Here is a 25,962-nt window from a genome sequence, read left to right as displayed (position 1 = left end):
TAAAGATGGGTGTAGAGAGGAAGTTAAGGGAGAAAAACCAGAGGAAGAGACAGAAGCTGGGTGGAGTAAATAAAGGAAGAGACAAGGACAGATGGTGAAAAAGGAAAACAAACCAAGAGAAATGGCCCCATGATGGATGGTTTGATGGAACAGACCACATCCACGATCCAAATCAAATGAATTACAAACTACAATGATGTCCTGGATGTTTTCTTGAGTTTCAAAGCACAGGAGCTGTCACAGGCACGCTGCAAAATAGCCTCCGTTCGCATTGTATATACAACCAAAGACTAAACTGAAATGTGAGAACCAATAACAAGAAGAGCAATGATCAGAGGGGGAGAAATTCAAACACAGTAAAGACAAACACTGTAGACGGATTGCAGAGGGAAGGCAGCCAAGACAAAAATCTGTACAAGCTAAAGCAGTCGCAGCGCTCCAGTGCTCTGATGAGAATCTCCTCTCTGTTGTGTTACTGCAGGAGCCTCTCAGTGAAAGGCTTTGGTGTCAGCACATTCAAACTGAGCTGAAGCGCACACACACACACACATGCACGGCACAGTGATCGCAGTAGGCTATCTCAAAATGTCCTGAGCCTTGCAGCACTAATGCTAGGCTATTAGAGTTAACTGCTGACCTATAGGAACTAGCATCGACAGCCATCTAGTGCTCAGCTTCCCTCTAAGCTCTGTGGGAAATTTTATACCTTCAGTGAAGGAATGGAGGTTTTCTGGCTATCTGTAAATGATAGATTTTGGATGACATGCTTGAAAAATCCATCAAATGACCATGTGAGCAGCTGCTACACAGTTATCATCAGATTCAGGGTAAAAAATGGTGCGACATTGCTGCAGTGTGGGCGCTCAGTACACGTGTAGATGCAGGAAATGCATGCACACGCTGAGATAACGCCCTTGTTTCCCAATGAAGCAGCTCACTAGGCTGTCACTGGCCAGTGCTGAGTCACTTTATTTCAATTCAGAGCGAGCGAGCAGGCAGTGGGCCTCTCCTCGCAGCCCTGTTGCTCAAATGCGCCTGCAGCAAAATGGGGTCCACACCTCAACAGCGTAATGATCGGAGACGCGCGGAATATCAAGCATAATTGCAGTGCTGTTTGTCATTTATCAAAGGTTTACCCAGCTGACATTTTCTTGGTGTGATGTGGAAGACGAGGCTGATTTTGATGAGACTGTTTGAAAGGTCATGTTCAAACTGAGCCGGGTTCCACGCTGGCTTTCATTCTCATTGCGAAGTCACATGCAGCGCTACGCTGACTTTAAAAGTGGGTATAGCTTCACATGTAGTGGAGAATCACACCCTCGGGATTTGTCTCTGTCTCGTTGTCCTTTTATTGTATTGCATCAGGGTCTGATTACAGGTTTTTTATTCTCCACAGAGTGGGGGTGGATGCAGATGAAAATCAAGAGGACCTGTCTTTTGAGGTAAAAACTCATTGTCACTATCCAGTAATCCATATTTTATCCCCTCTGTTTATTGCTGCAGTCTTTGTGCCTTCTGGCATTGATGTGTATTTTGATCTGCAGTGCCACAAGTTTGTGCAGTTTCTCTGTAAGTGACTCTTTTAAATAGTGGCAGTGCCATGCTTTATCAGCCTCCATCTACAGGAATGTGCACAACATATGATGTTCTGCAAATATCTGGTCAACAGTGTAAAAGTATTTGTAGAAGGGCCTGTTCAAGAATTATCTCAGGTATTGCATAATGCATTATTAAAATAAATATTTTTTAAGCAGTGGGTTAAAAATCATTCATTCTTGAGAATTGGCCTTACTTTTTTGGATTTTTTTAAATTTAGCTCTTCAATTAGGTGGGAAACTAAGACTTTGCTTGATGCTAATTAAAATACTCAAATGTAACCATAATTCTTGTTAAGTTTTGACTTAGAAGTGCTACAGAGTCAACATATTATGATTAAGATACATTGATCACAATAATATTTAATGAACTTATCAGAAATAGTAAGCTTACCAGTACTTGAGCAGCATTCCCGCCTTTTTTGAAGACCAGGAATTGAGACTGCGATATAGCATACTGCTTATATTCCTGATTAAATAATGTTTTTTTAGGAATCTGATAGAACTGCCAAAAATATGAGGCACATCTTTAAAGGTCCAACACCCCCCCACCTAAAAATATTTTAAAACAAAGATTAAGTTCAATTCAGTTCAATAGAACTTAATTTACCCCGAAGGAAATTCTTGTGCAAGGGAATGCTTCAAATCACAGTAACTAATTTAATGTTCACAACCAGTAACAACCAGAACATCCACTGGGTTCCCCGGGTCAGGGTCACTCACTGGGCCCAGTTTTAGAAACAACTGAGTTTAAATATCTGGCAAAAAAAAAAAAAAAAAATACAAGATAAGAAGTGTTTTCGGGCGGCACGGTGGTGTGGTGTTCTCCCCGTGTCAGCGTGGGTTCTCTCCGGGCACTCCGGCTTCCTCCCTCAGTCCAAAGACATGCAGATTGGGGACTAGGTTAATTGGTAACTCTAAATTGTCCGTAGGTGTGAATGTGAGCGTGAATGGTTGTTTGTCTCTATGTGTCAGCCCTGCGATAGTCTGGCGACCTGTCCAGGGTGTACCCTGCCTCTCGCCCGATGTCAGCTGGGATAGGCTCCAGCCCCCCCGCGACCCTCAAGAGGATGAAGCGGTTAGAAGATGAATGAATGAATGAATGAAGAAGTGTTTTCAAGGAGCAAAAGCAAAACCGTTTTCTAACAGAGTAACAATAGGAGTAAGATAAGTAAAGTAAGTAAAATGGTGGAAGAAGCAGACTGTGCCTGATAATCAGTGTATCAAACATGATACTACACTACATAAGCAAGTGATTGTGATATATTGGAAGTAATATTGCACACTATAATAACGGCATTACATTTTTACACCAATGTTATGAGTATGTGCAGTTACTTTTAGATTTTTAAGGTTTCTAATACATATTTTAATTGTTTAAAGCAGCTGTGCGGAACTTTACGTTTTCGTTGATTATAGCGCCCCCTTTGGTCAAAGCGGTACAACACCCACAGCCTGGTGTCGTAAAATTCCGACTGCAGCCGGCATTCGGCTCCATTCGTAAAATCTCGACTGCAACCGGCAATTACCGCATGCATTTGTTTTGGAGAGCGAGAGGAAAATCATAAATGTTCTGGTGTAGCTCTGAATTTCTTATAAACTGAGGACAACTGCCTGCTGTGTATTTGTGTTCATGGTCACAGTCACAGATAATTTTGTGGCGTTTGTTGTAACGTTACTAGACAAAAGCGGTTCACATCAGCTAACGTTACATTTAGCTTGCTTGTAACTTCCATGTCATCATATATTGAAGTGAAACAACGTCTAACAAGTTGCGGTATATTCTCTAAATAAAAACAAAAATTACATACTTGTCAATTAGGAAAAGGGCCAACTCGGGATCAGTTTTAAAACCTTTCAAATCTCTCAGCTCTCTCCACTTGGTGAATACCCGACCAAGGTTTACACGCGTTTGGGCTCGAGCCCTATCACTGTCCCATTTAGCCTTCCTCTGTTCTTGTGTTCTTTTTCTTTTAGATGGTGCTCCTTCTTTATCCGCCGTCTTCTTCTGTACTTTAATGGCTGCGGGCCGCTGCGGGCGTGCAGACTTACTTCCATCTCCGGGTGCCGTATTCCGATTTGCTGACTTCCACTGTGTCCGACCCGACCGAGGCTACGCTAAATAGCCATATGGAGAAAGGCTTTTTTGTCACTGTTGGGTTCAAATAAATATGCGGATCTTCAAGGGGGGGTGATACGAACTAGGGACAGTTTTATAAATGGTAAAAAGTTCCGCACATCTGCTTTAAAGTTGGGAATTATTGTCTGGATAAAGGTGTTTTCTTGCATAGGACAAGTTTAGAAGTTAAAAAAAATGAAAATAGATAAAAATATTTTATAAATGACAATTATTTCATACATAGAAATCCTTTAAAATAATGTCTCACCCCGGAAACAAAATGATCCAGAAAGTCATTATAGTGACAAACTCTCATTTTTTGAGATATTAAATCTTTTTTTTTTTTTTTTTACAGTTATTTTTGAAAAGGTTTCACATTATTTTCAGACCTTTTCATTATATTGAGATACTGAGTCATAATTTCAAAAAAGTTTCTATTGTTTTGAGATACTGATTCATTAATGGGAGAAAGTTTCTCATTATAATGGCTTACAGGATTTTTTTTTCCCATCTCAGTGGCATAAATGGGCTGCAATAGAAACGCATCAATCTATATTACTGTCTCCTGATTCTTACAAAAGAAGGTACAATACCCAGGAGGCCATTGTTTACTATCACTGCACCTCCATTTGCTGCCTCCATTTAGCTGCACTTCATTGCAGCTATTGTCCATCAGTCCTATTTAGAATCTTGACCATTAGTGCTGCTGTATATTGATATATTACAGACAGTAGTTGTTTTGTGTGCTTTAAAACACTTAAACTATTACAAACAGCGGTCCTAATGGTCTACTGAGAGTTTTATGTTATTCGGTTTAGGTATTCAAGGAATCAATTTTTCATGCAAAGTCCCTGCCACCACACATTAAACTTTAAAATTGTGGAACGTATTTCCAAAACAAGGAGAGAAAAATGACAGGTACCAGTAGGGAATAGCTCATGAGGCTTAAAACGATGTCATCATCTCTGATAAAATTACCTTTATGATAATATCTTTATAGATGGACAAAAAATTATAATTAAAAAGAAACTCTGCCGCTTCATTTGCTTTCCACTGATGACATTCGCACTTATTCACAGTACTTGAAATAAGTTAGTGTTCTGCACAGAGTGATTCTACGTACAGTACCTTGTGATTTAAGCTGTGTTTCCCGTTTCTGTGCCAACGTTACAGCCCTCCCCACTGGAGGGAAGTGAAGGTGAAAGTGAGAGAGCAGCAATCAGAGTCAAAGACAATGAAACCTCATTTGGTAAAGAGCTATTTTTAATCACCACTTAAGTGCTGCAGGGCGTTACTGCATTTAATCTGAGTCTGTGCGTGTTTAACTACTGGTGTAGAGTACTGGTGGTGTTTTATCCACACACTGTACATTACAGAGATAACAATATGCTGTAGATACTGTACTTAGCATTGATTTACAGAACACCCTGCCATCCTCTTCCACTGACACTTCTTCTACTTCTGCTTCCACTCTTTAACCTCGCCTCTGTTGTTTATTTCAAAACTGTGTGACATCAATGCGAAGGAAAGGTTCAAGAAGAGGAAATGCACTTTCTTCTTCCTGCTAAATGACATTCAGTTGCACATCCTTGCCCGCACACAGGCACTCCTGAGTGTGCCTTTTTGTTGTGCAGGCACGTCCACCCACCCACACACCCCTACCACCTCACCATCACTGCTTCCCAGCAGCTCGCCATCCCCTCTCTTTCATCTTCTTATTTGACCTAACTGTTATCTGCACGCTGTGAATGGGACATGGTGTGGGCAGCTCCCTGGCATTACTAGGCCAGAGGGGCAGACAGGCTGGTGAAGGTGGGGGTGGATCTCAGTGGAGAGGTGAGTCCGGGCCTTAGTGCTCTTTCTTATGGAAATGGATAAATGTAACCTTGCCCAGAGCGAGGGTCCACACAGGGACTGCTAGGGGGCGTGTTCTTACTGGAGTAAGAAGGGATCTCGAGGGACTTTGACGTTTTTAAGAACAAGATTTTCCTATACAAGAACAGGGCGTGCGAGGTCCCACTTGTTAAAATGGAGGTCATCGGATATGGCCCTGCTGACCATCCAGGGGTGCAGGTTTTCAGCATTTCCATGAGGCAGCGTATATCGCCACCCCAGAGGGTCTCTGTGTGTCAATGGGTAACAGTGGTTCTCTCATGGTCTACAGGTTGCTACAGGGAGGCCAGACACAACACAGGGCCTGTGGCACCGCCTGGACTACAAGTATCCTTTCACTGCTTTCTTCTCTAAAGCACTCCCACATCTGCACGTACTCACAATGGTTAATGCACTGGTCTGTGGAGTAGTATTATACAGAGAGTACAAGGGGAAATGACAGAGTGGCTCATTTCAGGGAACAGGAAGAAAGACCCTTGTGTACTGTGATAGCAGAACAAACAGGAAGTCCATGAACTTCTTCACGTGGGTAGATGTATGCATATTAAAGAAATATATTGACAGTTTAGAAGATCGTTTAGAGGACGGTTTCCAGCGTGAAGAAAAAAACAGCTAGCCTGGCTACATCAATAAGTAAAATCACCCACCAGCACTACTTAGGTAATATTAATGTAGCCTACTAATTAAAGTCCAGCTCAGACCAAAGATTTGCGACGAGACAAAACTGTTTTATAGAGTTGCAGAGAAAAGTTGCAGAAATGTGAACTGGTCGGTCTGAGCTCGACTCAAGCCAGCTGATGGTGTCACCTGCAAATCAGCTGGTCAAATCACTGGCAGCTGGCTTTAGAACGTAAAGCACATCACCTGTTTTTATAGCCAGTCGGCTTGTAGTGAAGTCTGCTGGTCAAGTCAAAATGACTGTGGGCGTCACGTTTCCTTGCTGCAGCAGGTGCTCTGTCCCAGTTAAGCCCTCTGTTTCTGTCCTCATGATGTGCAGGTCTCGGATGGTGGGTCACTGCTGCTGCTCACTGTATGTGCTTATGTCCCCTCACACACACACACACACACACACACACACTCTCACTGACTAACTAGGTGCTTCTTACTTATATTATTGTGGCATATTGATTATGAGTACACTCCATCTGATGCTTGTTTTGTTTCTGTTCTTCACCGTTTCATCACTGCTACAAATGCAGCTGTAGCCAGTATCTCACTACCACTATCACTATCCTCATTCATATTTTAAGAAGCTACAAATTATATTCAGCCACAAAATAAGCCTGAAAAGATGGAAATCAGAACAGAAGTACAGAGAGTTGTTGCATAGAGATGATACACCATCTTGTCTAGTTGCATTGGTGTGAACCTGCAGGTTTTTAGAACGTTGCAGAACAACACATTGCATGTAGCTGCCTGTCTCAACTCATCTCTTCGCGAACAGTAATTTTACCTTACTGAACACAGGAGCTGCTGGTCTACTGCTACTTCGATTGTAAGTTTCTGTTATTGTGTGACATTGATGAAACCAAACCGAACTAACACTTTAAAACACATAATAACAAAACTGATCAAGGCGGTGGTAGATCAGTAGCTCCTGTGTTCAGTGAGGTAAAACAGTTGTCTGTGTGGGAGGTACTGAGCATATTACAGGATAAATGAGACTTAATACTGCACAAGTTGTGTGAAAGCTTGTATATAGATGTTTTAATATAGTTTCTGCTGTTGTAAAATGTGGTCACCTATGACTACAATTCATCAGGAATTTTTTCAGTTTTTGGATTCTTCGTTCACCATGTAAGAAAAATGAAATTTTCATCATGAATTCAGCACAACGCATGGTGAGTAACTGATATACAAATGGTCATTTGGGAGGTGAAGCATTCCTTTAACCCAAACAAAATTAAAGTGCATAAAGCAAGTTGTGTGATTTTACAGGGGGAGAAACACAACTTGATGTTGTTAATTACTGTGCGTTCCAATACCCTTTCTACCATACTGTATAGTATGCCAGAAAAAGATGTATGTCCAAATACATAGTATGTCAAATAGAGTATGCCAAAAATACCAGGATGTTCTACTATATCTGGTCCGATTTTGCAGCATGCAAACCAGCATGCTTTTCTGGCTATTTTGACCCACAATCCTCTGCGTAGTGGACGATACGTCATATTGAATGAGCTGCAAACAGATGACAGGTTGACAGCTCATCGACAGCTGTCTTAAGTTGTAATAAGGGATAACAGCACATCCAAATGACTGATGACCAGTTGAATAGTAATAATAGGAATACTGATTGTTTAAGAGAACAAAATAATCATGAATATTACAAACAACAATAGGACATAACTATAAAAATGACAATGACAGAGAAATGCAGATGTAACTTCACTGTGGCAAAAAATAATATGTTAGAATCTACAATCTGTGCAGTTATAACTTTAAAGTGAATTTACATACATTGCAAAGTAACAACAGCAGGTTGATCTTCATCTCTGGTGAATTCGGTGAGTGGTATTTGTTTTATCTCCAAGGTAACAGATGTAAAAGCAAGAGGGTCAAAGTTTAGGGCATAATGTTTTGAGAGTGTAGTATGTCCCAAATGTGTGCATACTGCATGCAGTATGCACACATTTGGTATGTAGTACATACTAAAAGTACATATTAGCAGTACATATTAAAAGTAAAAAGAAAAAGTATACGATTTGTAACGCACCTTTAGAAAGAGCCAGGCTGGTTGTTTTCCTTGATACCAATATTTATGCTAAGCTAATCTACTTAGCTGCTAACTGCTATACATACATGAAAGTAATATCGATCTTTTCATGTAACTCTCTGCAAGAAAATGTACTCCACAAAATGTCATACAGTACAATTGCTATAATGTATTTGCTGTTGACTACATGGTGAACTGAATCCCTGTAAGCAGAGAATGTAGTTAAATAATTTGGCAGTAAGAAAACTGTCCTGTCCTCTGCAGTGGAATTTCATGAGGACTGCATTAAGTTTAAGCTAATCTAATTTTACCACTTAATGGCCTCATGACCTGGCCCAATGCTCAGTAAGAAGCACATCATTTTACTTTATGGACTCTGACTGTCTCCACTGCAAAACAATGAGATGCGGGTGCGCCGGTGCATTCATTTAGACTATTCATTTAATGCACGAGTGTGTTAATATTTAATATTCAAACTTTTTTATTATATGAGTTTAAAGTGAATAACGGTTAGGGGACATATTGGACAGCATTGGTACACCATTAACACTGTTTTCCTAAAACTTAAAATCTCCTTGTTACCCAATATAGTTGTAGTTTTTTGGCATTTTGTGGTGAAAATATTTTAGAAATATATTAAGAGCAGAAAAAATAAGTCTCAGTTTTAAACCATTCAGGTATTAACTTTCTCAAGACAATTCTGACAGCAATTACAGCCTCAGGTTTTTCTGGTAATGTCTGTTTTCACATGGCCCCATTAGATTTGAGTTTTTCCTTTCTCATTGTTCTTTGCATGTCATCTCAAACATAATCAACAGGGAACATCTGTGAATAATAGCTTCAAGTAATTCTTAGATATTCAAAGGGATACTGTTATTGTTGCTTTGCTCTAATGTCTGAAACAAATATTGCTTTGAAAGTGCTTCTTCATTGTTTCTTTGTGTTCTCACACGTCTCCAAGTCCCTGCTGCTGAAAAGCGTCTTCACAACATGATACTGCCGCTGCCACCATTTTTCACAGGATGGTGTTAGATGAGTGATAAACTCTGCCAAACATTGGGCTTCACGTTGCAACTGAATCTATCTCTTCTTGGAGAATCAGCTTTTCTTTTGCTTTATATTTTTGATTTAGTAGTAAGAAAACACAAGTGGATTTCAGTGTGAATTGTTGTGTGAGTATTACCAACAAAGTTCCTGATCAGACCCATTTTCAGTTCTCGATGTTGAACCACAAAACTGCAGAAGAGGGAAATGTGGTTGGATAAGTTGTGAAATCCCCGCACTGGAAATGACTTAATGTCCTTCCTGATGCCTTTATTTTACGTCGCATGGTTTGTTGTTGGTCTTTCAGCCTCTGAAAAAAATGGATTCACACGCCGTTTTTCTCAGAGGCGACTGTTAGTTGTCACAATTACTACCAGAAAGAAAAAAAGAAAGTTCCACTCTGTGTAGAAATAGACACTTAATAAATGTTCAGTACTGTTTTGAACTGGCGAAGGTGTTTTTCAGTCAGTATTTGATGGAATTACAAAATGGTGGTAATGTGACATATATTCATACGCAGTTTCTGATAATACACACAGGACATAAGTCTAGACAGGATTAAAATGACAGTATGCATATTTTGTACAGCGTGAGATGTAGAGTATTATAGTTTGTATTTTTATTCGTTTTTATTTTTATTTCAATTTTTGTTTTCAACTCACATGAGTTTCAGTTAGTTTCCAGGATGGGTTAGCTTGTTTCTGTATGGTGTCTTTTTTTCAGTATTATAATCTGGGTGGTATTCATAAGGGGCAAGATTTAAGAAGTTCAGACTAGATATTACAATTGGGGATGCAGGATACTGGATTTTTTGCCGATATCCGATATGCCAGCACATTCTCACTCCGATCTTGTCACATATTGGCCTTTGGTCATGGACTTTCCACGTCGACGTACAACGTGCAAGGTACCCTGGGTGCGTTGGTTGTTGACATCTAGGACACCGTGTCTGTTACAGTTCTGTCTGTTACATGCATTGTCTTCTTTCAAAATACACTTCCGTTTTCATAGGAAATTAACTGTTTACATACAGTCCTTTTCAAAATAAATGCAGTACATCGGTACAGCACCACGAATTTACGTTTTTTCCTTCAACAACAAACACACGTGGTTAGGTTTAGAAAAAAGAACAAGGTTTGGGTTTAGAATCTTACGGGACATGAACACTGCTCTCTCAGGTGAAAGTCGGCATTTGTTGGACCCATCCACCACCCCTCCTGCCTGGCCCAGTCAGACTTTTGCTGCCTTAACTTTCATCTTTGTCCTGCCGCAGGGTGCTGTTAAACCAGCCACGTATCATGCCAATGTTTAAAAGGGATAGTGCACCAAAAAAAGAAAATTCAGCCATTATCTACTCACTCATATGCCGATGGAGGATCAGGTGAAGTGTTAGAGTCCTCACAACACTTCCGGAGATCCCAGGGGAGAGGGGGTAGCAACATAACTCCACCTAATGGAGGCTTACGGAGCCCTCGATTCAAATGTCTAAAAACACATAACTGAAACCACAAAATATCTCCATACTGCTCGTCCATAGTGATCCAAGTGTCCTGAAGCCCCGACATAAAAAGTTGTTTGGAAACTCCATTAGGTGGAGTTTTGTTGCTATACGCATGCATACTCTTATGGTGATGGCCCACCAGCAGATGGAGACATGATATACAATACGTTTCAATGTATGTAATATTTATTAATTGTGCACAATGAAAAAATAGCATGTTGGCTGATTTTAAAGCCAATATCAGCAGACACACGTTTTTGTTGGATTAACCTGGGGTCACGTGCAACAGGGTCATGTGCAATATTATGATATCCCTGGTCACTTTGGTGTTGTCATGGGCTACACTTGATGTATTTTTGAATGTATATTGTGCAACTCTTGTGTCTTCTGTATTGTGTCTACGTGGTTACAATGAATTTAACTTTGTCTTTTGTTGTTCACTACATTTTTACATCAACCGATAGGGATAATAGATGGAAATTAGCCGTGGGCTACAATCTAGCGTATTTCCATATACTCATGTATCTGTTCCTATAAATAAACACCGATGACGCACCGATATTATCATGTATCCCTAATTACAATATAAACACAACACTTTGTAAAGGCAGTTGATTCACAGACATGAAAACATCCCATTCTTTATATGTACCTATGCCTCCTCATGCTTGTAATTTGACCAAATTGACAGACTAAAATTAAAGACACTCGCTGTATATTTTTTATTCTATTTTAGTTAGTTTTTTTAAGTACACAGTATCATTTCAGTTAGTTATTTTTTTTTCTGAACTCTGGATTTTATTTTTATTTCTATTTCTGTTAACTAAAATGTTTTTTTCACACCTAATTTTAAGTCTTAGTTTAGTTTTAATAACCCGAGAAGCAGATTCTTCTTGACATTTTGAAAAAATACCACTCTCATGTTCGTAAAATAACTGTAAGGCCACAGGCAACAGCCAGTAGCTTAGCGTGGAGGCTGAAAACAAGAAAACAGCTGGGCTGACTGCGCACAAAGGTAATAAAATCCACCTACCAGCATCCCCAAAGCTCACTAATTAACATGTTATATCTTGTTTGTTCAGTCTGTAAAAGTGTATAAACAAGTCTGACTTTTTTACCTTTGGAAAGAGCCAGACTAGCTCCAGCTCTGTCTACCAAGACAGCAAGAGAGATGATAATAACATCTTATGACACACTGCAAACCTTTGACTCATGACACTTTGACTGACCCGCACATTGCTTTCAACACAATCTTGAATTGCAGTCTGTGTAACCATAGTAACCACATACCTTTACCCTTTGGTATTAAATAAAAAATCTACATGGTGAGTTAATTTGCACGTCTGACAGAGTGTGTGTGTGTGTGTGTAGTGGGATTTTTGAATCTCTATATGCATGTAGATGTGTGGGTGTGAGTGAGAGAGTGGGATGAGAGAAGCTGTGCAGGATGAAAGGCCCAGTCCTGGCCAGTGTTTCCTACTGATGGAAAAAAGCAATCGTATTATAGAGATGCTTTGATGTGGACCAGGTGAGAGGAGTCTCAGCCTGGATCCCGCTGCCAGGTAATTGAGCTTCAGCTTGGCTTGCCAGTGTCTCATCCTAAAGGCATACTGCTGCTTCCTTAACCGTTTCCCTGTCAGCCTGGCTTTAAGGCTCATTAGGACAAACATTTGACTTTTAAGCAGTGATTTTGACGGACATCAAAGGCCGTTTGATCTTTCCTGCCGAAGTGGTTTGTAGTCTGTGATTTCAGGGCTGCTGTTTTTGTTTTGACTCTGGCATCTGTGAGGCCACCCGTGTTTAAGAGACTGGGGGTGGCTGCATTATACAGTTGGCTTGCTCTGTGGATGAGTGTGGCGTGACATGGGAGTTAAATCTCTCTGTGTTACCTGTATTTATGGTATTATATAATATACAACATTACCAAGGCATAAACAATACTACATAAAAAAAGTAATGGTTAGAGGGAGGTGGCACCAACTGTAAATTGTATGTGCTGCTGGTATTTTGTATTGTGTGTGAGGGACATGTAGACGTATTCATTATGCGGTAAGGCCCCTTTTAGAGGGATGCATTTCATTGTTGTCACTGCTCAGAATGAAGCTAATTTTACTGTATTTACCAGGAGCTACAGCTGTCAGATAGATGTAGGTGGATACAATATTGTCCTCTGAAACAGAGTAGAAGTAACAAATGTTCCATATTAACCCCATGCCAATTGCTGACATGGGTGGGTTTACCCAAGTGAGCCCCACATTGGTTAGGATAGGGCTACCTGGGTAGCAACTGTGATTGGCCAAAAATAGGCTCCTTATCTGAGGCTCACTTGGGTAAACCCACCCATGTGGGCAGTTGGCATGGGGTCAATATGGAACCTGTGAACAATCCCACATGGGACCTATTTTTCAGCCCATTTACTACCCACATGGGCCCAACATACAAATGTTGGCTGGGAGCTAGCCTGTCTCCATCAATTTTTTTTTTTCATTTTTTTGTATTACTGCTTTAAAGAAGTATTTCAGTACTTTCGAAGACAGCGAAAAAAGGGCTGTAGCATTTGCTTTTGTTCAAGAGGTAAAAAAATCTACAATTACCAGAATGCACTGCGTCACACTGGACCAATACACACTCCGAGCTTGTTTGTCTTGACACAGAAAGCAATGAGGTGGCTGGTATCAAACAATCTTGAATAACAGTTAAACTGTAAGCTAAAATATCTTTGTGAAAACATTTCAGGGTACACAGTAACAGATTTTTTTTTTTTTTTTATCAGTACTGCTTAGTTTTATCTCAACAATATGGCGCCTACTTCTTGTTCACAAATTCTCATATTACAGCCAAATACTGCACTAAAATATGTTTCTGAAGACATTTAAGGCAAGAAATAAGCAGCACAGTAAAAGACAGAGAGAAGGGCAGGTCTCTCACTTAATCTGTTTCTATGCTCTTTGTGTCTGTGGTGGCGGGCTTAGGAAAATGCGGAAGTACAATCTGTAGTTTGAGCAACAGCCCTAGAGTCAGAGATTTGAGCTGAGAGATGAGCAGGGAGATCTGGGCACTGGTGTGTGTTTACCATCTTTCATTTGAGCAGGCTGTCTACACTTTTATGATACACAGAGCTGGTTGAAAATCAGCAAAGTATTTCTTTAATGGTAAGCACCGTACTCAATGAGGTACATTGTGCCGCATCTCTGTTCAGATCTGCCTACCAATACTGTACCCCCAAAGCCCTCTAATAACCACATTATATCTTGTTTGTTTAGTCCATATAAAGAATTGTAAAAATGTGATGTTGTGGCTTTACGGAGGTTATGTACAGGACTATTTTTGGATAGAAACACTCCATAGATATGAGAAAAGAGTAAATACCTCAGGAGTTGATTAAATATATGCAGTTAGTTATACTCAGTTACTTTCCTCCACTGATGAGAGGTCAGAAAAAGGTGACATGTAGGGATGGAACAATGACGGCTGAGGCAGCAGTTAGGTTTCTACCCCCCCACAACTACTCAGCAACTTTACACACACACACACACACACACACACACACACACACACACAACCTGACATCACCGTGGAGCAGAAAGCAGCTCTAGCAGTTATAATTACCATCGCTGTCTAGTGTTCTGCCAGCGTGGAGCAGAGGATGCCATGCCGACATGAAGACAACTCACTCCTGTAGGTCCCCGGGAAGTCATTATTCCCCTCTTTTTTACCTCTTCATCCTTCATCCCCAGTCCTCATTTCTCTCTCTCTGTCCCTCATTTGAGACATTTATAAATAAATCCTGTTAGCTGGCAGAATGGTGCCCATAATTCCCACCTCTTGCATATTGCTGATAACAGCACCAGAATGTAAGAATTGGCGCCAATTAACATATTAGATCATTTTCGTCTGCTCTTTTGTTTTTTCTGTGCTTATGCCAGGGGACTGTGTACTTGTGTGCCACCTCTGAGTCCCACGTTATTCATTATAGGTTCTGAGGTACAAAGGTTGCTTTTGTACAGAAATTATAGCATCGGTGAAATGTTGTTTTGTCTCTTTCGAGGCGCAAGCAAAGCAAAGTGTGACCACCTGCTGAGGGGCAATTATTATCAGACCTATTTTTTTACAGCTTAAAGCTTGTTCATGTGCTGTCATTTTAAGGGTCTGTAATGGAGAGGATACAGAGTCAAGTGTACTACAATATCGGCTGTCACCAAGCTACTGTGTGCAGACGTGCTTCGAAAAGAGGCATTACAGGGTGCATAATATGCCATTGTTATTACTGAGTGAGTACCTACCATAACAGCCCACTACACCTTCAGAGGACTTTACCATAACATCTGGCATCCAAAAACAGCCACTTCTACTTCTGATGAGAACACTGATCAAAAATAAATAAATAAAGAAACTGAAGCTGCCGATGCTGCTGAGTGTGAGCTTCACACCGGGGAGAGGTGTGGGTGTCCGCCCAGCCACACACACTCAGTGACAGGGCTATCTGTTAGCATCGCATGTTTTTCATCTATGGGTGTAACGACAGAGTCAAGCTAATTCAGTGTTCAGTGTGAGCTTGTTTGGACTGTTTAATGTCACAGTGCTGGATGTTACCTGCTGCTGCAGCTGTGTAGCTTTTGCTTACTAACATCTGCTGATCCCGCAGGATATGATTACAAATTGATATTTTAAAGGTATAGAGTCCCAATACAAAGCCCTACCACAATAACTACATGAAGATGAACAAATAATATTTTCAAACAGCTGGAGGCTTTATGTTTTAGAGATGTCTGGGTATCCCATTTTCCTGAACATAATATCTCAAGAAGGCCTTAGGAATTTCTTCAAATTTGGCACAAACGTCCACTTGAGGTCGTGAGGATGAACTGATTAGAATTTATGTGTCAAAGTTTAAAGGTCAAAGTAACTGTGACCTCATCTATATTAATCTTGTGAATGTGATATTTCAAGAACTCCATGAGGTAACTCTTCAAATTTGGCACAAACGTCCACTTGGTCATGAGGATGAACTGATTAGAATTTATGTGTCTAAGTTTAAAGGTCAAAGTAAATGTGACCTCATCTATCTTCATCTTGTTAATGTGATATTTCAAGAACGCCTTGAGGGAACGCTTCAAATTTGGCACAAACGTCAACTTGGACTCAAGCATGAACTGATCAGAATTTAGTGGTCAAACGCCAAGGTTACTGCAACCTCACAAAACATGTTATTGACCATAACTCAATAACACATATGCTAATTACAACAAAATTTCACATAAATGTCTGATAGGGATGAAATGAAGTGATGTCATTTTATATCCAGAATATCAAAGGTCAACTTCACTGTGACATCATAATGTTCTGCAAAAACGCTTTTCTGACCATTATTCATCACCATGACTCAGGAGGAGAAGGGGAGACATTTGATCAGATACTGAATTGGTGACACTAATCTTGGGTGTCCATCTTGACACTGTGCTGATTGTACTGTATAGAGCGGTGCTGCTGGGGGAAAGGTTTTAGAATTTGCGGCAACATCCATATCTATATAAGCATCATCTACTGTCATGGCTGCGTATGAGTCTGGACAGACATTGATGTAAACTGTATCTGCATCTTGAGTGGTTCGCGGAGTATGTAAATAATTAATAAACACGCTGTTTCACCAGCAGTGTGTTAATTTTACTATACAACTAGGATGGTAATTCTTGACATCTCCCACTTTTTAACCATCACTGTGACACAATATTTCAATGTGTGCTAAATTGTTTATTTTGAATCTGATCCAAATTTTACCCTATCATTATTCTAGTGACTATTTTGCAGATAAACCTAGTAACCCTCGCCAAATGATCTTGGAAAGGAACTGAGCCATAACATCCAGCTCCCCTCAAAGAGCTCTAATTCCCATCCTGTACTACCTTATATCACCAATTTATAATACAGTTCTTGCCTTGGGTTTCAATCAAGCCCAAGACTGACCCATCATGCCTCCATGCCTTTTTTTTTTTCTATGAGCGAAATTATTTTTATCTTTATCAACCCCCCTGCAGTCCTGCTCCTGCAGTGCACTCCCTCCTGGAAAGTCTTCCTTTGTTGCATATTTTATTGTGGGCTTTTATTTCTTGAGACAACTACCCAGCAGAAAAGAATGACTCACTTTAACCAATGCTTTCTAGCATAGTCACTGTCCTGATTTGCCCTCCCACGTGTGTGGCTAAAACAAACATCCCTCCAAAATCTTTTGGTCCTGCCAATAATTAACATACTTAGCTAAGATGAGATATCAAACTTTAAACTTCTGGACATTCATGAACTCTCTAAAATAATCAGTAAATCACTACAACTGCTTCTCTTCACATATAATATCACTAAATGTGCCCCAAGTGAGATGTGCTTTGGTTCTGCTCAAATAATTATTATTAATGATTAGAATTCAGTAGCCTGAGGCCAGATTTGAAAAGGCTAAAATAAACCATTATCCTCTCTTGTTTACTGTCGTTGACACTGACACACCTTTGCCACCATGCCTTAACAAGGTCACAGATATCTAAAACCAGTGCTGACACACTGTGGCCCTCCCCTCACTGATTCACTGCCACAGTGGTGCGGAGTATTTGCTCGACCCTTCAGCAGCACCCATGTCCAAGAGGTAAGACCTCCCGTGTCTTACTTCATACTGTCAATATCTTTAGAATTAGAAAAAAAAAGGAATTAAAGTTCTCAAGTTGTCATTCAGGTCGAAGAGCAGCTGTGTGAGGCTGAACCAGACGACTCCACTTTCGATTTGGAGAAAACAAAGACCCCGCTTGGATCCATGGGAGGTGACTCTGGATCCGCGCAGCAGGAAGACCTACTGGAGGGAGACCTGGGACTTGGCACTGCTCCTGCTCTTGCTAGGGAGGCCTGAAGCTCCAGGAGTCACCTCCAACCCTAGCTTATCAGACCCTGCTGCCCTGAGGCGGAGGCCCTGCCTCCCACTATGAATGGGGTCACTGGCCAGGGCATCTGAGAGGAGCTGAGCGGGAGTCGGCGTTACAATGGCTCCCAAAAGGTCACGCACTCCCCTTGTGCTGACATGCATGCAAAGACACACTCACAGAGGGAGAAATTACAAAGGCCGTTGCTCTTTCTGTTGCTTTGCTGATGATTTTCTCGGCTTGCTTTGCTCCAGTTTTCAGGAATTTTAATAAGCTGAAATAGAATGATTAATCCTGCCAGTAAATGTCTAACACTGCGCACAGGAAGCAGGATCTGACCCATGTGTGCACTCTGTACTTTTCACACAGCAAGCAAAAGTTCTGGTGAAAATACAACATGCTAAGACGCACATTAATTGCCTGCGGCGCAGCTTCATGCTACTCGTTACATAAGGTCTTGGTTTGAAGCTTCAGGGAGAACTGCTCATGAATATGTACCATGATTGAAAGCTACAGTATTTCCCTTAATCAGCTGAAATGGTATTTTTGTGCCAACTTTGCTTTGCTCTTCCCCAACTCCTTATTAAACTTTTATTGCACTGTTTTCTGCCACAATCCTTTTAACTGATTCAAAATGTATTCCAGTGAATTTATACTTATACCCCCCCCCCCCACCCCCCCGTCTCCCCTCACAACTTGCTTATCATTCTGCGACCGGCTCGAATACTTCCAAATGCTTAAGTATATTAACAGCGTTTGGAAAAGAGACTACTAGCATGTGAGGTTTCCTCTGACTTCTTTATAGATTGCACTTTGCTTTCTGAGTGCATCATTATAAATCTCAGAGCCCCGTTCCCCTTGCGTGGAGCAGAGTGTTGTGTACTGCTCAAATCCAATCTGTGAAGGATAGGCTTTGTGAGTATGCAGACTGTTTGGTTCATATTAATAAAGCCATTGTCCTTGAAGTGAGAGCTTTCCATTTTACGTTGTGAATGCTTGGGTGCATCTGTGGAATGCTCCTCTGTTTCAGAACTCGGTAGCAGCACAAAAATTCACAATGCATTCTCCTTTGTTTGCGCCGTTGTTTGAGTTCAGTTTTGTTCTGAGCAAAAGAGACTGAATGATAGCGACGTAGCATCATGAGTCCTCAGACGGAGATGCTTTAGTTTCACCCATAAAGGAACAGTCTAATTCTGAGAACAATCTCAGTAGTTAGGGTGTCATTTGCTGAGATAAAACTGCACAATAGGCCATTGCAACACAATGCACTATAGCGCATTTGTTCAGTGATGTTCAAAGCATATAAACTTTAAAATCTGATTTTTGAAATCTCGACGGCGATGTCTCTTTCCACAAGTGACTCGTGGTGAACAAAAAAACGTATTTTCAGTGGTTTCATTGAGAATTACTGAAGAACGCCCACGAGCCACAGCATCTATCTCTGTGCAGGATGAAGAACCTCTCTCAATAAGGGCGTAGAAATTTTCTGTGTAACCTTGTTGAGGAAGTTAAAGTGCCGCTTGTCAAGTTTTTCAAGTGTCATTTTTGGGCTTTTTCAGCATCACAGACTAAATGTTAATGAGAGTTTTCACTGGAGTGAGATAAAAGCTTCAAACCTCACATCGTCACACTGAAATCTGGATGGATTAAGAGCAAAATTATGAATTGTCACTATAACTTTCATACTTTTAACCTTGTATTCAAATCATAAAATATTAGCATATCTCCCTTTTTGAGCCAACTACTAAATACAGTATTTCTAATTAATATGAATAGCATTTTTACGCAACATACTTGAGGCAGCTTGTGGAGTTTTTGACCTCTAATAACAACCTTATAGAGATGTTTTTAACCATGAGGCATTCTTGTTCTTGTGCCCAAGGGCGCACATGCATGGAGATGATGGGATACATATTTATGCTGATGGTTTTACATTATTCCTCTCATGTACAGGTTGCAATAAATCCCCAGGAAACGTATTAACGCACCAGCAAATGCAGGGGAGAAAAAGACTATCAGGACGTAAACACAGACGTTAACACTGCAGGTTTCATGAAATAAGAATTGCTTTGCAGATGTTTTATGAGAAAGGAAATGCATTTTACATGATGGTTATGCTGAAAACACACCAAGCAGCAGCAAAGGGTGGCTTGCTGCAATAATTATTTCCATAGCCAGGTGGCGTGTCAATGTGTATCAGGTGGGGAGAAATTCCTTATAATATAGGTAAACATGTCACAGGACTGTGTTTACTGTTAGGCTGCGGGTACTGTCTGGCTGCGATTCGCCCCTAAAAGTTTAACTGTCCCCAACTTTTTGTATGCCAGCACTTTGCAGCAAAATCAACCCTCCCCCAGCTCAGAGTGGCTGCTGTAGCTTTCCATAGACATTGCATGACAGCTTGCCGCAGGCCGCACTTCGCCACTGCTTGCCGTGTTTTCGGCTTTAAACCTCAAGGAAACCCAAACCATGCCCAGTGGCTGAGGGACATTATGTCCTGCCTTAATCTTGAGAAGATACGCTACTCAGCTGGTAACTCAGATAAAAAATTCCAAATGGTTTGGGGCTCCTTTCTGACATACTTCCAGAGCTGTCAGTTAAAGTGAAGCTTTTGGGTTTGTTTCTTGTTCCTGTTACTTTCTGTCCGTGTATACTCTGATGAAGTACCCCACATAATCATGCCTCCCCTTCTCTTTTAATATTGGGCCTGACTTTCAGCTCATCTGTCATTTACATATATATATATTTTTATACTACTCAGAAGATAGAGAACCGTCCTATTGACGATATTCCAGCTGTTATCAGGGGTTAGTGGAATGGGGAGGATTGTGATTGGATTTCATGCTTTGTTCCTTGTCATATATGTGCTTTAAATTTGATACCTGTTGTGAATATGCATCATGTAAACCTCTAGGAAATACACAGTTCACTAACAAGAAAACTAGGTAACACTTTACTTAAAGGTATCTACGTAAGAGTGACATGACACTGTCATGAACTTGTCATGAACATTATGTACATGTCATAAACGTTTATGACTGCTGTCATTAAGTGTCATTTGGTTTTTGTAATGACAAGTTGACATTGTTTGGGTTGTCTTGATTATGACAACTTGACTTTAATCAAAGTGACATTACCAGAAGTTGTCTTTGTCATGACAAGTTGACATTAAATTTGTTTGGGATGTCCTTATAAGTAGAGATGTACCGATACCACTTTTTCCTTCCCAATACCAATTCCGATCCCTGAACCTTAGGTATCTGCCGATATCGAGTACCGATCCGATACCAGCGCATAAAATAAAAATGGATGGGATATGAATTGTTGTATGTCTCAACTCCTAAAACTCTATGTAAAATATTAAGAAATAAATACATAATAGTATAATGAATGCCATAAAACTTTTTTATTGTTATTATCCAGTGTTGACACAGATCAAGACACAGGTTAAAGTGCAGCCACACAATTTGGTAAAAAAGACATTTTAAAGGCTACAGTCGAATGCTTTTTAAACTCCGCTCCGTTTCCATTTCGTTTCCCTGTAGCGTGCATATGCGTAATGACGAGGCATTACATGGTATTGGATTGGTCAAAGGCTGTACTCGCTGATACCCGATACCGCATTTTAGGCAGTATCGGAGGCATTTCCAATACTGGTATCGGTATCGGTACAACTCTACTTATAATGACAACTTGACATTAACATAAAGCCATCCTCTGGTAATGTCATCCTGGTTAAAGTCAAGTTGTCATAATAAGGACATCCCAAACAAATTTAATGTCAACTTGTCATGACAAAGACAACTTCTGGTAATGTCACTTTGATTAATGTCAAGTTGTCATAATCAAGACAACCCAAACAATGTCAACTTGTCGTTACAAAAAAAAGAATGAACACTTAATGACAGCAGTCAAAAATGTTCATGACATGTACATAATGTTCATGACAAGTTCATGACAGTGTTTTGTCATAGTTATGACAGTGTCATGTCACCCTTATGTAGATACCTTGTGTTACCGAAAACTCCACAGGGCACCTTTAAGTTATGTAGCAAATGGCAATATATGTGTGACAGTATTCCAGCACAGTGGTTCTCAAATGGTGAAGGCACAGTGGCACAAAGTGCACTGAACTGAGGTCTGTCTTGACAAAACCTATACCTAATTAATAACACATATTAATATCTTATAGTTTTTTTTAATTACAATAATGAAAAATCTGTTGGCTTGCGGTGTTGGATTTTATTTTAACTTTAATCTTGCCTCATGCGCCAGGCTTTGAGAACCACTGTCTTGTCCCTCTGTTTTTGATCATGACTTCTACATGTGCAGCAGTGCGGGTTTGTTCAACACAGATGCGTAAACTGTCTTGTTAACTGTGAACTTTACTCAATGCAATATTCCCAGATCATGTGTTTGGATAAGAGCAAGCAATTGTAAACATTTGAAATGGTAGAACAGACCGCTTACACCGACACTGAGAGAGACTTTCCAGCTCCAGAGCCATGACACATTGTCCACAGTGCATGATGTCAAAAAAATGGTGACAAAAAAATCAAAACATCCTCTTTTTTTTTTTTTAACCTAGAAGTAGCACTACTGCTGTTCCGATGTAGCCTAGTCATCACACCTCTACCTATGGCACATCAACAAACCAATTTATTGATTGTCTCTGACTTCAACCAGATCTTACAAACAAACATTAGCAACGAGCGCTTTTTTAACCAGTTGTTCTTTGTTTTTTTGTTGTTTTTGTTTTTCTTTCATCAACTATTTTCACTTTTACAGACAGTATGGAGACTGAAAAAACAGATTTTTTTTTGTAAGGTTTTGAACATTCAAAAATAACCCCAAAATATCCACTTTGAAGTGTCATCATAACAAGATACATGATTTATACAGTTGTTGTTGGTTTTTTTCATAGTTGCAGCTTCACTAATTAAGTCATTGTTCATAGGCCTTGCATTTTCAAACACATCCAATATTCCAGTATAAAAGAAGTGGTCCCTTCAAATACCGCTGCAATTCAACCGAGAGAAACGTGATACATTCCAAAATGTGGCCAGTGGAGCTCCTCCAACACTGATTTAACGTAAAGCTTTAATTCCACAATAAGAGGAAACGGCACTCGATGCAAAATGAACATTAAATTAAAAGGTCTTTGGTGAGTATGTTTTCACAGTTTGGAGTGTGTCAGTAGTGATTTGCTCAGGTCCTTGGCCTCCCCGGCTGTTCTGACTCTTTCGTACCCCAGAACAGACATGGCATGGTGACAGTAGTCCTCCACTTGTTTGATCTGTTGAATGCTGAGCACTGTTCTCCATGCACTAGCAGCTTGTGTGGCGTTCCTGGACGAGACTATGAATGGCTTAGAGGAGGAGCTGGAGCCGCTGGTCATGTTCAGCGCAAATGACTCGATGTCGTGGTTGGATGTGAGGTTGGCGAAGCGGTAGATGTTCCGCAAGGTCTTTACAGGGTTCTCCACCAGGTCCTCGTACCGCACCGCCATGTACTTCCCTTTCAGCCAGCTGGGTGGGTTTAAGGCAGTCCTCAAAGTCCTGGAGGTGCGGTCACATATCACCTCCATGGCTCCTATGGAGTGGTAGTCTGAGCCGTCCTTCTTGTTGGCTTTGTGACCGGGATCCACAAAAGGTATCCGGCGGAGTTTAGGATCCCTGCTGCGCACCACTTGTAAATTCTCCCTTATCAGGCCGTGTCTGGATTTGATCCTGGAGTTGGCCACTGCCCGCGGGTCTCTGACCAGGTGTATCACCTTCAAATCCAAGGATGGATCCTCCATGAGCGGGGCCAGCACATTAACGTCCAAAATGCGTACCCCTTTAATGACTATGGTGCTATATTTGAGGCACTCCTCCTCCAACAGTCTAAGGCTTTGAGGGGGGCACTTTTTACACACCTTATCATCCACCATCCCCACCACCTCCTTCCTGTAGGCTGAGCAGAGGGGATAGGAGCACACCACTTTATTGAGGGTGGCCCCAAATAGTCCCAGGGAGGTGAAATTCTTGCCCCCGGGGCTGTTGTAAAGTTGGAAAACAGACAGATCACAGCGGTATAAGGAGCTAAGCATGTCCCTGGCTGCCCCCTGTAAAGACACCGCATCACCTGGGTACAGTTTCTGCCAGATGTGCCACATCGGCTCGTACAAGAAGAACACTTCGGGATTTTGGTTAAAAAGCTCCCCAAAAAAGGACGAGCCTGACCTCCAGGTGGTCAGAACATAGATAAGCTGTCTCTTTTTAGCCAGAGAGGGCCTGTACAGGAAGCGAATGTCAGATCTGCTCTGATAAGTGGTGCTCCTCATCTGATGATTACACTGCTGAGGCTCCTTAGTCCATTTATAATTAGCCAAGTTAAGCATAGTGAGGACCAGCAGTAAGAAGTAGGCCATAAATAACACAATCCTCTTCCTGCGGAGGACTTTCATCACGATCCCAGGCTGTGCTATTATCTTGGTATGATTCCTGTAGGTTTTAAGCTTCCTCCCAAAGCCAGCATCCTTCTCCCAAGGCGCTGTCAACTTCAGTGGTTGATGATATTGTTTGCCTCTCATCTGTACCCTCTGTGAGTGGCTCTCACCACTGGACAAAGCTCCTTACATTGACTGTGCACCAACACGCTCTGTCGGATGTATACAGCCTATACTGGGAATTGATACCCAGCTGAACAGCAGCTTATTAGGTAATATACTCACCGCCAATTCGAAATCCACAACGCGATATCCCGTTTTCACTGCACTGCGCAATGTTCTTCATAGGAATGGATGAAAGGAGCGCTTAAGTTGTCCATTGCAGTGATTCTGTGGGTGGCCCGCGTTCAAAACAAAAAGGAAGGAGCCTTCATCATTGTAACAGACGCCCTGTTTGACCATGTTCAGCGGAGGCATCCCTGCGCAGTTATCATCTGATGCATCCTGGTAAATGCAGCCTGGCGAGCTTCAAGCATCGCACACAATAAAACGGTCACGATTTGGCGCGCCCGGCCGCAGCTCGGATCATTACGCATCTGCCATAACGGCGCACTGAGCAGCCAGTATCCACACTTAAAGCGTTTGTGGTGAAAGGGTGCCTCGGTCTTCCTGCTCCTCCGCTCGTCCAACTAATACAAACTGGGAGCGATTCAATCAGAATACAAGGAGAGAAGCCCGCCCACTGAGGGACCGCATTGGCCCGCGTGTTGGCGTCGTGCGTCAGCGAGCTGCGCCATTGGACCCGCCGCGCGTCTGTCTCGCTGCAGGCTGGATTCAGGCTCCCACATATCACAGCAATGGTAGTCTGTGGGAAATGATGCTGTTGTTGTGTTTCAGGGAGGCCTAGCTCACTATCTGCATCCTTGTAACCATGCTCCACCCTCCTGTTTTAACACACACAGCTGCACACTATAAAAGGTGCAAGTGCTTTATAGGATGTTGATGGTGGCTTTGTGAAAACCTCACCCATCCCCATTGTCTTTGAGTCTTTTGTTTAAATGCATCTGTTTTTAACTGTCTCCTGTCTTTACATCCCTGTTAAGTATGTTCTCTTTATGGTGCATGAGTGCAGAGAAATCAATATTTTAAATTAAATGTATTTGTTTTTTTTACCCACTACAGCCTCCAGAGGGTAGCCCAGATCTATAAGAAAAAAAACCAACAGATTCCTGGCCTAAAGAAAAAATCCTATTATTAATTAAAAGTATACCATACTCACATCACAGCGAAATATGTTCCTGTTAGAGTATTCCACTGAGATATGGTTTGAGATGAACTAAATAATTGAAAGTTATGTTATGTACAACTGCAGGTCTAAAGGAATATTGCTGTGTTTTCCCCCCTCTCCGTTGAATGTATCGGAAACAGTCAGCAACAGTGACTGACACTCCTCTCAAGTGGAATCAGCTGAAATGTGACATCTGACAGCTGTTCCCCAGGAACTGACAAGTCCGGGGAAGCTGTAAGGCCATGTGTTTGAACAGAGGAAACCACATGCTCTGCAGATTGAAAATCATCTTCCCTAAGAGGCTTGCCGGTTTGAGATTACAGCCGTGTACAATTGAACGACACAAAATATGGAGCGCAAAGAGGTTGGGCCCTTTGACCCCTTGTGGGAAATCTGTGGGCGTGTAATACCCGGATATCCTCAGTGATTTCACATTAGTGTCATTTGATTGTGACCTAATTGTATTTGTTCTAA

The 25,962-nt window shown here is 41.2% G+C and overlaps 2 protein-coding genes across 2 annotated transcripts in view; one reads left to right on the top strand and one right to left on the bottom strand.

The window, feature by feature from the left end:
* Positions 1-20,717, top strand: part of LOC125882071 (sodium/hydrogen exchanger 9-like) — a 100,800-nt gene extending 80,083 nt beyond the window's left edge. Inside the window, exons 13-16 of the mRNA XM_049565715.1 lie at positions 1,397-1,442; positions 5,879-5,934; positions 17,397-17,502; positions 17,590-20,717. Coding sequence (XP_049421672.1) covers positions 1,397-1,442; positions 5,879-5,934; positions 17,397-17,502; positions 17,590-17,760 — 379 coding nt within the window. The 3' untranslated portion in view covers positions 17,761-20,717. The remainder of the gene's footprint in view (positions 1-1,396; positions 1,443-5,878; positions 5,935-17,396; positions 17,503-17,589) is intronic.
* A 1,600-nt stretch (positions 20,718-22,317) lies between these two features.
* Positions 22,318-25,174, bottom strand: chst2b (carbohydrate (N-acetylglucosamine-6-O) sulfotransferase 2b). The gene has a single exon (XM_049565717.1). The coding sequence runs from the start codon at positions 24,342-24,344 to the stop codon at positions 22,947-22,949; it is 1,398 nt and encodes a 465-aa protein (XP_049421674.1). The 5' UTR covers positions 24,345-25,174; the 3' UTR covers positions 22,318-22,946.
* Positions 25,175-25,962: the final 788 nt, after the last annotated feature.

The sequence above is a fragment of the Epinephelus fuscoguttatus genome, linkage group LG21 (genome assembly GCF_011397635.1).
Source record: "Epinephelus fuscoguttatus linkage group LG21, E.fuscoguttatus.final_Chr_v1".
In the NCBI taxonomy this organism is placed as follows: Eukaryota; Metazoa; Chordata; class Actinopteri; order Perciformes; family Serranidae; genus Epinephelus; species Epinephelus fuscoguttatus.
Note: the sequence above shows the minus strand (reverse complement) of the source record. Positions and strands in the feature narration are given on the sequence as shown.